The sequence below is a fragment of the Anarrhichthys ocellatus genome, unplaced genomic scaffold, assembly GCF_004355925.1.
Source record: "Anarrhichthys ocellatus isolate YVR2014 unplaced genomic scaffold, GSC_Weel_1.0 scaffold54, whole genome shotgun sequence".
NCBI lineage: Eukaryota > Metazoa > Chordata > Actinopteri > Perciformes > Anarhichadidae > Anarrhichthys > Anarrhichthys ocellatus.
In genome coordinates, this window is record NW_022280084.1 from 1,975,732 (window position 1) to 1,991,608 (window position 15,877).

Consider the following 15,877-nt stretch of genomic DNA (forward strand, 5'->3'; position numbering starts at 1 on the left):
TCTGCAGATCAGCCCTGAACGTCTGTGTCGCCGTGCATATATGGTATATTCTCATATTCAGAGTGAAAAAATGCAATTAAAGATAAACAAGATAAAGATGCAGCAGCTGAAAAACACCAACACATCTGTTCTTATCATTCCATTGTACCTTTTAATGCACTCAACACTTAAGAAGTACATGTGGCATCAAAGGTTTGACGTGTTGGAGCCTATTAAAGTAGTTTGTGTGACGTGAATTGCACCGATATTGCGTCATCACATTAAACTTCATGTCTGAGTTCAGTCACTCACTTTCCCTTCTTCCCAACAACCACAGGAACATACTTTACCTTTCTGCATCTACTTCGATAGAGCCATTTTCTGTCTAGACATGTGTATGAAGGGTTTTTTTGTGTGGCAATGTCAGTTGTTTAAAAGCAGTGCATGTCGTGCTAAATTTACCCTGAGCAATAGATTATAATATTGAAACAATATGGAAAATGACTGCAAATATATGAATTGTGCTCAGGAAGGGAACATTTAGTTTATAAACTTAGTTCAGGAACAAGGACCACGCCCCGAACACAGCTCATTTCCTCGGCACAAAGTATTTAGGCACGACAAACCCGTTCACTTCCTCTTTGACTCAGTTTCCACAGGACGTGAAATTCCCGAGCAAAAATTGAAATCTCAACCACTTACCTTGCAACATGGACCTGGAGCTCACCCTCACTCCTTCCGACAACGACCTGTTGGAAGAATATCAGCTAACTCCAGAAGTCCAGGAGATCCCACCTTCTTCCATTATATTTCGCCGCCAGCAACCTCGGCCGCAATCACCATTCACGCTCCCGACAACTATCCTTGGACAATTCCGAAGTCGTCGGACCCTCTCCTTCCAACAGCCCCAGGGGGAGATCCCGACTCCGCCCGACCATCTCCCGTGCCGCTCGCACTCAGACAACAGATTCAGAACAGTCCTATTGGTATTGCTACTAGGAAATATTCAGGAAAAAATAAAATCATAGACCTCTCATCCCCCCACGGCTCTGCCGTCCCAAGAATCAACCTAATCCCCAGCCCGGACTACTCCATGCAGTACACCCCCATCCCTACATACCTTCATCTCACGACCCCCATCCCTTCCTCCCTCCCTCAACCCCTTTCCGCTTCCTAAATCTAACCCTCTCATTCCATCATGCAATAAACCTTTTGAAACCCATATCGTTATTAGTGTGGTCCTCGTTAGTGAACAATAATTATTTTCCAGGTAATATTGGTCAACTACTGTACTGGAGGATAAACAAAAGAGATGTTGCAAAGTGAAATAAATGGTGTTCATGCAGGAAGAAAAGTCAATGGATTCCACTTCCAGGAAATCAATAAAACTAAAGTAATAAACTACAGTAAAATACTTTGGTACCATCAGGGCTCTGAATCCTGGCAGCACTTCAATCTTATTTCAGATCTTGTTTTGAAACTATTCCTGAAATCTAGAGTTACAACAGTTGCACACAATATCAACACGTATACAACATGTGAAGTATGTGAACTTTATATGTAATAGTCACCCTTTTATCAACTGCTAAGCGTCTTGCTTATCTCAGTATTCCCAAAGGGTCTGTACCTGACCTTTTAGACATGGGTCAAATGAAATCTAACAGTCCAGCTGGACTCTGGGGGTGTATTTACATTACAGTCATTTAGCAGACGCTTTTATCCAAAGCGACTTACAATTCAGAGTCTATCACATTTCTACACCGTAGGCACAGCTACGGGAGCAATTTTGGGGTTAAGTGTCTTGCTCAAGGACACATCGACATGCGACTAGCGGAGCCGAGGTTTGACCCGCCGACTCTCTGATTGAAAGACGGCCCTGCTATCCACTTAGCAACAATCGGCTATTTGCGGTATGAACATCATTGAGAACAAAAGGGAGTGAATATAAAAAAGGTATTGTAGAAACAAGAAAAGCACTCAAGACTACCGCCAATCAATGGGAGAACTCTTGATCTGAAAATATCAAAAAGCCTCCATTTAGATTTAAGAGGTTTAAATATGTCTGTTGTATGAGACAGTGGCCAAAAATAAAAAGCTTTATAGTTTTGGTCACAAAGAGATCTCTGCTATTAGTTTTGCCAGTGTGGCAACACTGTTTTCAAAGGAACTCGCTAAATCAGCTTTCATCGTTCCTTTACATTTCGGATATTTGCCAAATAAGAGCTTGCCGCTGTAACCTGTGTCTGTTCCTTTAGAGGTGTCGGCCAGCTTCAAATCAGGGACGACCGTCAGCTACACCTTCAAGGAGCCGTACGAGTTGAGCCGGAACAGCAGCGCCCTGCCGTCCTCTATCTACTCCGACATGACGCTGAGAGGAGAGAACGTCTCCCTGAGCTTCAGGACCAACCAGAGTCCGGCTCTGCTGCTCTACGTCAGCTCCTACTACAGAGAGTCCCTGGCCCTGCTCATCAACAAGCACGGTGAGGAGGCTTTTATTTTGAAGGAGTTTGGCTGATGCACAAGATTCAAGTAGAGCATCTCATTTTCTTTTTAGATCGTCTTATCTACCTCGACTTCTCTTTCCTGCAGCTTTCATTTATTTAGATTCTTTTTTTTTAAAACAAGATTGCACACAATAGTCAGTGTTTCACTTTTAACAAGCCTCTTAAACACCTCTCCTCTACGCGTCGCTCTCAGGCCTTTTTCACATCCGTTTTTAGTCTCCTCTCCCTCCATATCATTCAGACTTGATGTTGAGCGTCCTCTATTATTTATGAAAATCTTCTCAGAAGCTTGTTTCCCTGTTTGCCTCCTTCTCTCACAGTCTTCTTTCCCCCTCTTTACACCTTTTTCAAATCATCTCTAGTTTACATCTTTTCTTTTCCTACTGGGTTGCTCTTACTTCTTTTATATTATTCTTGTCGAGACTTTACGCCCATCGTCATCTTCCTCCCTCAACCTTTTTCAATTACTTTCCTATGTTCCCTCTCATCTTACCTTTCCTCCCCCTCATGTCATCCTCTCCCGATAGACCTTCCTCTAATCCTTCTTCTCCCTCCTCATCCTCTGCAGCTTTACTAGATCAGAATCCGTCAGACCTTTCTTCTCCCTGGATTCACCAGTCAGCATCTATGGCCTTTTAATCTGGCCCGCCTGGCCGGCTATTATATTTTGTCTCAGGCTGAAGAAAAAGTGTTGACTGGTCGTATCACTGAGACCCGATGAGTGAAGCTGAGAGAACAATAGTTTGGTGGGCTGGTAATGGGTGGCAGGTCAGTGTGCTGCTGAATAAAAAGGCAGAGAACTTGCTGATGTGTTTTATAAACTTTGGTGCGACATAATAATCTTGTAGCTTTTAAGAGAAGTAGGAGGCACTTTGAAATTAAAAATTACATTTTCAGCATCCAGTAGTCCAATAAAATTGGCACTTTGCTGGCAGATTAGCTGCAAATGGGTTTTTTCCTGGTGTTAATGACTCAGAGAAAGCTGATGGACAGTAGGGCATTAAGGTTTCATGCTGACCGTGGAGACGTCAGGTAAATGCACTTAAACTGAAGTGTCCAATTAAATCCCCGAGAGCTTTTTGTTCAGCTCATTTCTTATATATTTTCCTCCTCTGCTGCATTTAAACCTCCAGCACAAACCCTCGTCAATCCCTTAAGGCCCGTTTTCAAAAATACATAATTTATTATCAGAAACTGCTAAATGGATGAGTGTATACTCCAAACCAGTATTCCTTCTTGGTAAATACACTTTTATTTAAAAGAACAGTGAGTCTTTATGGGATTAAGTACTATACTTGAAAAAGTATTAAAAAGTGTAATTATGAAGGACAACGTGTTATTTCTTATCATTCTTATTAATCTTTAAAGCACAAAGACATCACACGGCTTTCATTAAATCTGCATTTAATCCTCAGAATATTATGAAAATTAATTAGATTTGGAGTTGTATTATTGATAGGGAATTAACTTCTAATCCTCTTAATATCGAAAGCTTTATTGACTCAGATACTCATCATTCAGATTCATCAGCAGAAGTTAAAAAAAAACATCCTTAAAATGAGATTCGTAAAAATGATAGAAGCAAACCTGGATGTTTTCACCAAGAGAAAAAGTTTAAAATGGAAAAACTTTGTTTGTTTGTGGGTGAAGATAAGCTGGAGGTGAGATACAAGCTGGACAGCGGCAGAGACACTGAAGTGTTGAGGAGCAGAGTGAAGAGCCTGGCCGACGGTCAACTACACATCGTCACCATCAGGAGACTGACAGACTCTGTGTCTGTGCAGGTAACAATACGCACACAATCATCAATCAACACCATGTATGAACAAACACAATACTACACTTTGGGAGGTATGCTTTTATACATTTCAGGCCAATCGTTGATTTGAGCTTGATTTGGTCTTAAGGTTCATTCAGTTAAACTCTTTCGTCTAATTTCAAAGTAAAAGCTGTGATGTTTACAGCCACCTGGAGACAATGAGCATTGTGGTCAGTGTCATTTTAAAAATGAAATATACTGTATGTTCAGTTTCAAACAGGAGACTAGTTTGTGTGTCCCAAGGTGTTCATAGCTTATTTTGACGCGTTTTCCGTACTTGTGTATTTATTTGTTGCAAGTGTGTTTGTTTGAATTCACAACGTTAATCACGAGTTTACTGCGACTGTAGTGGAGCATCAAAGTTTAACAAGCTGGGCTACCCACTGTGTTTTGCAATCTCAAGTGCTCAGAACAGAGAAAAAGAGCGAGCAAGCCTGCACATTTGGCTTTTAAGTAACATTTTTAGGTTGATACTTGTATTAAGATTTTTCTACGAGAACATATTTACATGCTTTAATGTTTAAAATCACATTTACTCATACCATCGGTCTGAATATGCCTGTATTCACCCTCCGCTTTAAAGCCTGTCTCTTTAATCCCCCATCCCCAAAGAGCCCAGGCTGCCCCACACACCCACACACACACACACACACACACACACACACGAATCGTATCTGGATCTACTAAACGTCTTATCTTGTTAAGAACAGGCTCGGATGATAAATGAGGTGAACTTCATCTATCCAGCAGCCTGAATGTCTTTATAATTATCAACCCCCTGAGATGAAAAACAAGGTGACCTCACCTTGCATGGGTGTAGCGGCCTCCTGATTCACTGTGCGCCGAGGCTCCAGTGAAAAATGAAGTGCATCTCATTTTTGCCACTTTCCTTCACCTTGAATCATTATATTGTTAGCAACATTCTCCGGGGACATCAAGCCAACCTCAACAAGAGTTCCAGCGTGGTTTGTCCTGATGGCCAGCAGCCTAAAATATCCACACTGGTCTCGAAAGTGGACAGTATTACATCCTCTCCCCTGAGCAGATGTCCCGTTGAAAAATGACTCCCCGAAGCCCAAATCACTTCAGATACACCGTGTCTTCTGTTTTTGTAAATGGTTATCAGAGAGGCCAGTGTCCACTGTTTTCCTTCAAGGGTTTCCTGTTGATTTCACATCATGCTCCAGTTAGTCCCACTCTGTTCTCCAGAAGAGAAACGCTCCAGCAGATATATGTGGAAACTGAAATAAATCACATCAATTTAATGCAAATAAAACTTTTCCTTGAGCTTATCTAGATAAATATCAGCAGAACAGGACTGTAACCACTTTCCATCCACAGTATTGACTTTTCTTTTACGTAGGAGCACAGTACTATATTATCCATCAGCGACATGTACATCTACCAGAACATTTACACTTGTGTATATATCTATTTTTTGATAGAGGAGACCAGTTTGTAAAAAATACTTACTAAAAGTAAAATATTAATATCTCTTCAAGCATTGCTGTCAAATGGATGAAGTTTATCTGAAACTTGAGTTTGGTTTCTTCTCCACTGCCACATGACTCTGTGGAGCAGCCCTCATTAAAGAATTCATTTCCAAATTCAGATTATTCTTTCACACTAAGTAATGGGTCAAAAAGTTACTCTTTATTTAATTAGTCCTCTGAGGCAACACAATTTTTAACAACAGTTAATAAGAAAAGTGTGTCGGTAATTTCAGATTGACCAAAATCCCAGAGAAGACTTCAACCTGACATCCAACGGAGAATTCAACGCCATCAAGTCGCTGGTGTTGGGCAGAGTGCACGGTGAGTGAGCAGGCAGTCGAGACAGAGTCGAGGCTTTTAAGTTAGAAAAGACTCATTTGAATAACAGCGCAGAGATATTTGGCTTTATCTGACATCATGTGCTCTTTTATGAAAATCTGCAGGCATGAATGTAGCCAAACGTGTTTGTACCAAAGATAACCTGTCGTGAAATGATTTTGTAACTATGCACCATTTCCTCTAAAATCTAATCTGAAATTAGACAAAGTGTCTCATGAATGGTCGCTACCAGAGACGTATCCTGCGTCTCTAAATCACTCCTCCGCATTCCAAATATGGTAACTTCCGTGCATCGGTTGCAAAAAAGCCAAGATGGCGACGGGCGTATTCCAAGATGGCGATGGTGAAATCGCTGAACTCGAGGCTACACTTTAAACAAAGACTTACAAGTTGAACATGTGAGCAGGTGTAGAGTTGGTCAGGTTTTTAAGTTAATGAGAAGAGATTGGAATGAAGCAGCAAATCTAACTGAAAATATAGTAAAACATGTGAAACAAGGAGTTCAGGGCTGAATTATATGAATTAAAACTAAAATTGTCACTAATTTACTCAGATAACCATGAATCCAAAGAATATTTTAATTCCTTACTTGCTTCACCCCAATTAAAAGCAGTACGACTCGTTAATTGTTCTGGACTTCTGAAAAAAGTCAGACTGTTTGGTCAAAGCTCGGTTTGCCGTCACATCCTGCCTCCACCTCACTCCAGTTACAGATCTCAACAGGAGTCCATGTAATGGATGCTTTACTGTCTCCAACCCGGGCTTTTTTAATGCCCTGCTATATCCATTTAGCGGTGTAGTCCTGGACGGGGACCTGTAGCAGAGTCGGGGTGAGACAGTAATTGGCTCCATCAGAGACGGACTGAGATATAAGCTAACATGAGGGATCGGAGAGGCTGCAGTCACAGCTCTCTGAAGACAGACACAACAGCCGCACTGTCAATTTAAAAGCAAACAGGTTATTTAGTTTAGTAAAACGTGTCAAGATTCTTCAAATGGCTTTCATCAGCACTATAAACGAATACCAAGTGAGAAAATGTCTCTATAATGTATCTTTTTACTTGTTTCTTATTGAAGTAGCTCCTTACTCGATTCTTGTAACCGAGTGCAGGTTAGGAAAACATGCAGAAGGTTGTTAATGTTATGTGGTCAGTACATCGTTCTAAGGTTGAACCTTGTTTAAAAAAAATGTCTGGTCCTTATTTTTTATTTTCTATTTTCATGGACATGCAGTTTGTTTGATTGCACATTTCTTCTGCGAGTAACCCTTAAACAACCTCAGAAAATGTTCATTGGATCCAACAGAAGCCAGCATTATTTTCTGTTGATTAAATACAAATGACTCTTTGAATGTCTTCGGCAGTAATTGGTGTTTCAGAGGCCTTTTACTCTGTGCTTGAAAGTTAATGACTTGCATTTTTTGGCATTCAGGAAATGGAATAATTTAAAATGATTGCATGCAAAATTGTCATCGGTTCCTGTCAAAACTTAACATACCATTTCATGCAACTAAATGTCATAATAAAACAATGTATGTGAGCCATGCACACCACATTTCTTATGGAGCAACTATTACATTATCCAAGATCTTTTCTCTGTTTGGGATGTGAAGCTCCAGGATGTTGTAACTCAGCTCGGTGTGTTTTAACCCCGTCATGTCAGCATGTGACCGGCCCTCCCCTCAGGCTGATGGATGACGGGGTTGGCAGGAAACGACAGAAAATCCACTTTCCTGCTGCTTTTCTGATCCTGACGTGCCAAACTAATGGACCCGGAAGGAATACAGAGAGACAGACGGGGGGCGGGGAGAGGGGTGATGGAGTGAAGAGTGTTCCTGCTGAGGGGAGCTTACAGGCGGCAGTAATGTTTCCTGCTGCTCTCATCAGCATACAGACGTGTCACCTCTCAGTCATCTGAACAGACACTGATGCAGCTGGTTACAGCGGTAACGTCGGCTCTCACAGCTGCTGTGAAGGAGTGGAGGTGAAAGATGAAGGGATTTAAGTCCATAAAGTAGACAGATTGGAGGTGAAAGTGCACATCTGTCTCGAGTAGTGACGGATGCAGACTGGTGTAATGGCAACTGTAACTGTCTATGTTTGACATTCTCTCTGATTGGATGGTGATGCGCATTATGGATCCGGACTTGATCAGTTTGTGTCCTGCTGCTGCACTCAGAGTAAATAAACAAAAGCATTGTACTCAGTACAACGAATGAATGATGTTGACAGACGCTTAATCAGTTCAAGTTAATGTACTGCCCACAATGTCCCCACAATGAGGGTTAACAGGACGATCTGCAGCAGAGTCAGTGAACCCGTTAGTGCATGGCCATAAGTATTGAGTTGAGATAAAGCCCATAAGTATTAAACATATAGCTGACAAAATGCCTCTCTCATCTCAGTATAGGTTTTATTTACTCAGTGTTAAGGGATGTATTTCAAAAGCATGTCAGGACTGTACAGAAGCAGCGTTATTCATCACCGACTTGATTTTAAAACCCTTTGGACCCGAGAGACCGGGGGTCTCTCGGGTCCAAAGGGGGGGTGATGGGGGTCTCTCGACACTATCATAAACCATCGAAAACAATTATTCATTACAAAACGAATATAATGATGTCGCATACCACGTAAAACTTCACAACCTGGGCTAAAATATAATATAAAAGCCATTTGAACATACTCCCAAAACAACTCACCAACTATTAGCATTACTGCAATAACATATTCAAATTTCGCATTTTGTGTGCACACGCGGCACATTTCTGGACATAATAATTGAAGCTAGATGCTAACAAACAAAGCAAGATAGAACAAAGCACGCCAACACCACAACGATTACGAACATAACCGTAACATTTCTCTCCGTCATACTATCGCTGAGATATGAGCCAACAGACACCAGCAACACAAATCACATTATCGCTTTATGATCATAAATATGGCTCACTTTTGCCGTTTTCAAGAAGTAAAAGTATATATCCCCGCATTTTGCCGGTAAACATTCAACGGACTTCCTGACTAGCAGCAGCGACACTCCTTTCCTCAGGGAGGGGGGATTTTACCCATCAGGAATGGGAGGAACCTCCTCTCTGCACTGAAGCCTACGGCTCACTATTTTCGGAGACTTGATGATTTTGACTGGCTAACAGGGCTGTCAGTCATTTCCAAGTGATTAGCTCAATTCTATTGGCTCTAACGAATCCAAGGAGGTATGTACCATGGAGCTCGGCCAACGGAATCGAAGGTTATCGCTGTGCGTAAATAAAAACGAGCCAGCAAGACCAGAGACCTCATTACGCACTTGACTGCATTACGCATAGCTTCTGGATGTTTTAGCATCGTGCGAGTAACTTTTGAGGTTTATTTTTCAACACTTTTTGGGAATTGATTTAGAGGAAGATGTCGAAACAAGTCTCGAAGACATTTCACCAGGGAGGAAATCGTGGAACTGGTGGGGACTGAGTCTTGGAACGTCCTTTGTCCTGAAGATTTGTCATCTGATGAGGAGGGCCTCGTGCATCAGGAAAAAACACACGACACCAGTGGCTCGGATTACTGTCCAGAAAATTATTGGGAACACAAATGCCAACGCTGACAAAAGAAAGCAAGCTGGGATGAAGTTCAAATGGGACGTGCTCACCGTGAAGGACCTCTACACATTCCTCTCAATCATCTTCACTGGCCTTGTGACGGTCCACCAAAGGTCTGACTACTGGAGAAAGATGTGGCCTTACAACTTCCAGTTCCCCGGTGACCACATGACACGGGACCGCTTTGAGTCCATTGTGTGGTCACTTCACCTCAGTGACCCAAAAGAGGACGAGAACAAAAAAAAAAAAAAAACACTGCTGATCAAGCCGCTCTACACAGACATGGTGACCGCCTGCAAAGCCAATTTCCAGCTGTATCAGAATCTGTCAATTGATGAGCGGACGGTCGCAAGCAAAGCCCGCATCAGTGTGAACAGTACATGAAGGACAAGCCCACAAACTGTACGTGCTGGCTGATTCATCGATTGGCTAAACATGGAATTTCTTTGTGTACCAGGGAAAAAGTGAGTCCACCACAGGCCACGGTCTGAGTTACTCAGCCGTGTTGGTCCTTTTGCCTTTCCCTCTCCTCGGTGGCGGCTATTTTTTATACACTGACAATTTTTACACAAGCCCTGCTCTCTTCACTGATCTGTCCAAAAAGAACATCGGCTGTTGTGGGACCATCAGGAAAAATCGCATTGGCTTCCCTAAGACTCAGACCAACGACCTGCCCAAAAAGGCTGAGAGGGGAGACATGCGATGGATCCAGAGTGGTAAACTCCTCTTCGTAAAGTGGAAGGACACGAGAGAGGTGACGATGTGTTCCACAATGCATCAGGCCTACAGTGGACAGACAGCGAAGAGAAAGGTGAAGGCGGCTGGGGTGTGGCAGAACAAGTCGCTACAAGTTCCGGACAGCATCGTGGATTACAATCACAGCATGGGGGGGTGTGGATTTATTTGATGCTCCGATCGGAACTTACAGCAACCGCTACAAGACCTTGAAGTGGTATAAGACTTTTTTTTATCACTTTGTGGACATCGCTGCTGTGAACAGCTACCTCTTGCACAAGGAGCTGTTCAAGTTGAGGCAGGACCCCACACAGACGAAGCCCTTCACCCACAAGGGCTTCATGGAGCAGTTGGCCAAGGAGATGCTGGAGTTTGCAGACGGCTCAGCAGCCACCCCACCTGCACCCTCCACCATTTGCAAGCCCATGTTTTTTTGACAGCGAGGGAACAAGGGTCAGGAGATATTGCAAGAGGTGCCACGATGCAGGAATGCTGAGGGTGAAGACATCCATTTATTGCACGAGGTGCGATGTTCCTCTCTGCCTCAACCCAAAAAAGAACTGCTTCCAGCTGTGGCACACTGGACAATAATGTTCTGATGGGGGAGTTTTTCCTGAACCGATGTGAGGGGTCCTGGGATGTCGTATGTAACGACATAATGGAGAATTTTGTAAATAGTTTATTGGTTTTACCTGTGTTTTTACAGTTTGCTCAAATAAAAATCTGTTCCATTTGGATTCAACATTCAGTTGATTTGTGTTTTTTTTGAATGGGAAAATATAGATGTCTGGTTGAATTTTCCAAAAAAAAAAAAAAAAAAGCCACTGTATTTGGATGTATTGAACATCATAAAGTAATATACAAGTGAAATATGTAGTTTGGTACATGAGAAAATTCAAATAGCACACATGCCCAAATGCACATTTTGATAACCTCGCCTAAACTCTCTGTACTAAAACATCTCCAATTTTGTTCTGCTTCACTTTATCAAAGTAAAAACTTTGCAGAGAGACTGTTCACATGTGCTCTGATTTGGGAGAGTTGTTAGGCTTTCAGCTGCATTATTTCAAAGAAACAATATCAATAAAAGTGCTTTTTTTTCAGGCGAACCTAACATTTTCAATTTGACCTGTGTGCCATCTTCATTCACTGATATTTACACATCTGACAAGTGTTCCCTTTTATTATAGCGTTAATTATTAAAATAGACCTTGTAGTAACAGAATTAGTCTTTTTAGTATGGGTATGCAATTTTTCGAGCCAATGCCAAAAATAGGCTTAGGGCCCAACAGGTTAATGTCAACATAAACTTTATGAAATATGTACAGCATGTGTATTCTGTAATTTGTATCTCTTTTCTCGAGTTTAAAACAAACACATCTAACCCTCTCTTGTTCCATTCCTTTCGACAGGGTCCGATGATTTGGATCCAGATCTGTCCCGGTTGGCGTCTCTCGGTTTTACCGGCTGTCTCTCGGTGGTCCACTTTAACTCCATCAGTCCTCTGAAAGCTGCTCTGCTCCACCCGCACACCAGCCCCGTCGTCGTCACTGGACCTTTAGTCCAGTCCAACTGCGGCGCCTCGGCTTCGGCCGATCCCTACGCAGCAGAGAACACACGCCACCTGTCAGGTAGGAGGAGTCGGTTTGGTTAATTCAATATCGAGTTTTATACAACCATGTGTTCTTTCACATGTCATGGTGGGGATACTCATTTTGGTTTCTACAAATGTAACACAAAAGAATCAAAAGTGAGGTCCATTATGTGTTTTGACTGTTTATTTGAAGCGTAGAATCGTGTTATAGCTTTACTCGTGCAAATAGTAAATCCTTGAATTTACAAAACATGGTAAATGACAATTATAAATGGCTAATCACATTCCCTTTTACATAGAAGACTGAATGTAGAAGCTCGGAAACTGGAGGATAAGCTGCGTATAACATAGTTAAAGAATAAGATATTTTATACATTTTCTTATTGTCATGACATTTCATGAAAAGCAAATAAACTTAACTCATACCAGCAAGTAACAAGTATACTATGTTGCCAAAACTGCAGATCTTATTCCTCTGTGCTCAGTACAACAGTATTTTTAACTGTTTCTGAGTGACATGTGAATATACACATACACACTGTAGTTAAGTCAAAATTCCGCCACAGAATACAGTCCCAAGAAAAATTTGTTTTTTTAAACTACTGTGCTTATCTGTATTTTAAATGAATTATTCATTTTGTTAAATCCGTGAGCCACTTGTAAAGATTTACTTCTTCAGCATGAAGCAATGGGCTTAAGGCCAAGTGGCACAAACAGTGGGAGGGAAGTCAGGACAAAGCAGACAACAATATTCAATATTTGACTCCGATACCTTTCTAAGTACTAAAGAAGAAGCCACAGTCAGTGCAGCCGACAGTGACAACGGCGGCGCAGTGTTGTCTGCCAGACTGGGAGTCATCAAGCCTGAAGCTCTTATTATGTAGCATAACAAGCTACACTGCTCAGCTCATTCATACCTGCTTTGGTATTTGAACACTTTAGTCATTTGTGCATCCGGCCACGCAATAGGTTCGGAGCTATGAATACAACTTTTATATGGAGACCACAATAACTAAAAGCAAATAAAAAAATGAACATTTCCTAGGACAGATGTTGAAACCCACTGTAGTTAATGTCTCTAGAACTCTTTCCAATACGACAAGTACAACTTTTATGACATTAATTGATTGCATTCGATTTCAGACCACGCGTCATATTCCAGCTCTGTTTCTGTGTATCTGCTTTGAGGTTGCTTGTCGAGTAGCACACGTCTCCTGTTGTCTTTTCATTTCTGCGAGTTGAAATTGCATGAAAATTGCTTTTCCAGTTCGTAAAGAGGCTCATTAATCTCACACAGTATATCCTCGTTTTTTGGAGACTAATGACAGTGTGATCAATGCTTTAATTCATTTGGACCACAGATCTTTTGGGATTTCCTCTCCTCCGGGCTCGCTCTCATCCAGTTTGTGATGCTTTATTAGAGTCACTTGGAGAGCTGATTTAGTATTCCCCGTCTACTCTGAATGATGTTCTGATCTTGTTTTTCTTCCGTCCCTCTCTTTCTGGTCCTTTCATTTTCTATGATTCCACCATCTTTTTCTGTAATTCTTGTCTCTTCATTTCTTTCTTACTCTGACATCTGCTCCGTTTCTTGGTGCCCTTTGATTTTTCATTTTCTGTCTTTAATATGTTTTTCCTCCTTCCGTCTTATTTCTCTGCTGTAGACCAGTCTGGTTCAGGGGGTTCAGGTCAGCCTTTAGTCAAAGCCATCAGGACCGACTCTGCTCTGATTGGAGGTACTGAACCTTTTCACTGTATTTCACTCTACTGGAACAAGGACCCGCTTCATCGGCACAACAGCAGAAACTTTGGTTTTTGGTACACTGTTGACAATCATAGTCAAGTCAATCATACAGACTTTCACCTATCAAATATTAAAAGTTATAAAACAGTCTAAATGTAATACTGATGCCTCTATATGACCTACATAAGCAAACAAGACCATCAGCGAGAAGATTGGCTATGTCTACATATTCATTCCCAATGTCTTAGATTCCACGCAAAATCAGACATCATGCAGGTTCACCAGAAACTCCTTCAGTGCTGCTGTGGGCCCAGGCTGCATCTCTGGGCCCGCGAGAAGGGAGGGAGTCACGTGAGAACCAGGACTGTGCAGGGCAGACTCTCAGACCCTGTTGCACTAAAATATGGTTTGCTCAGAAATACTACTGCCTTTGTCCACAGGGGCACCAAAATCAACATAAAATTAAAGGTCCTGGTAGTAACTTGAATGCATTAGTTTGGTGAAACATTTTTTTCACAAACTTAACAAAGATCAGGTATTAAGGTTCCACATCATCAACAATGTGGACAGATGTTGAGCTCAAAGAACGAGTAAAGTGATGTGCCAGGCTAGATTTCTTTTAAAACTCATCTAAAACTTTGTTGCTCCGCCAGCACAGTGATTCAAAGAGAAGACTGAAAAGGTTCACTCTAATGGTGTAGATAGAAAAGGTGAGGCCCAGAGAAAAGTCATTTAAAACTGTCCATTAAACTGGCCTGACTGTCTCAGTGCACAAAGGGCAGCTCACCTAATTAAACCTATGCAGGAATTGCTTGCTGATGGGAAAACTTATTTGCAGTTATCTCGGAAAAAAAAAAAAGCATGGTTTCTTTATAATGTAGTGTTAAATTGATTTCAGTCGTATTTTAGAATTCCAATTAAATGAAACCTGCTCTCATATTCCCAAATGTGCTCAACAGAGCAGACGAGCCTGATAGTTTCAAAAGATTTCGAATTGTGTTTAATGTACTTGAAAGTTAGATTAGAAAGATATTCAAGACATTTAGTAGGCATGACTTTTGAGTAGTTTATCATTTATGTGTATTGAAATTTGACACGGCGATGTTCTCATATCTCAGCCCATTACATCTCAAATGTCCTCTACCTTGCAGGTGTCATAGCAGTGGTGATCTTCGTGATTGTGACCGGCCTGGCGATAACCGGCAGATTCCTCTACCGCAGAAAAGAGACGTATAGGAACCAGGAAGTGAAGGGAGTCAAACAGGAGGACAGCCAAGATTTCCCTTTCAACAACCAGACGGACTCCCAGAACGTCTCTACTGGGAACCCAAAGGAGTATTTTATCTAGCTGGGGACCAGATGAACATGTGACAGTAAAGTCCTGCCACGCCTCAAGACTTAACGCTGCACTCGGAGCCACTCAGACACTTTGATGGCAGAAGTGGATCAACAGCATGTCAAGGCAAAAAAAAAAAAAAAAAAAAAACAGTCTTCTGATGCTTTACTGTAAATTGTGAATATACTGATATAAACAGGCAACAGTGTTGGACTTATGAGGTGTTGATATTCTTCTTTCAACTAAGTATTCAAAAATGTAAATGTGGAATTAATGTCTTTGTAAAAATCTCTGGCGAACGCTACCGTCATATTGAAACGTTGGAAATAATGCAGGTATCAGTATTTTTATGGCGTATGGGTAAGAAAATATGTGAAGCTAGGCCCTCTTGTGGTGGTTAGGTTTTATGTAGAGACAGGAGAGCCCTTCAAATGTACTTCAAATTGGCAGGATGTTTTATATCACCTGGACTTTCAGTCTTCATGTCTTTGGTCGTGATCATCCGATTTACTTTGAGTCTGTAAACCCCAAGGGATGTTTTACGATACAGTCATCCTCCAGCTATTTGTTTCTTTCAAACATCCTTCCCACCTATACTTGCAGCTTTTAATCACTCTTTGAAGGTTAAAGCTCTGTAAGACCTTCGGTGGAAAATAATTTCAGTAAATATAAATGTTCTTCAGTGAGGGAAAATGTTCTCTCACCATATTTCAAAAATAATTCCAAATTTATGAGCTTAGCT

The 15,877-nt window shown here is 41.5% G+C and overlaps 1 protein-coding gene across 2 annotated transcripts in view; it reads left to right on the top strand.

Annotated features, from left to right (window-relative positions):
* LOC116396198 (contactin-associated protein-like 4) overlaps positions 1–15,285 on the top strand; it is an 82,218-nt gene extending 66,933 nt beyond the window's left edge. Inside the window, exons 19-24 of one of the 2 annotated variants that reach the window (XM_031870643.1) lie at positions 2,235–2,459; positions 4,134–4,267; positions 6,029–6,116; positions 11,874–12,092; positions 13,720–13,791; positions 14,951–15,285. In XM_031870643.1, the coding sequence (XP_031726503.1) occupies positions 2,235–2,459; positions 4,134–4,267; positions 6,029–6,116; positions 11,874–12,092; positions 13,720–13,791; positions 14,951–15,147 (935 nt within the window). In that variant the 3' untranslated portion in view covers positions 15,148–15,285. The remainder of the gene's footprint in view (positions 1–2,234; positions 2,460–4,133; positions 4,268–6,028; positions 6,117–11,873; positions 12,093–13,719; positions 13,792–14,950) is intronic. The other variant, XM_031870644.1, reaches the window with a different exon arrangement.
* The last annotated feature ends 592 nt before the right edge of the window (positions 15,286–15,877 follow it).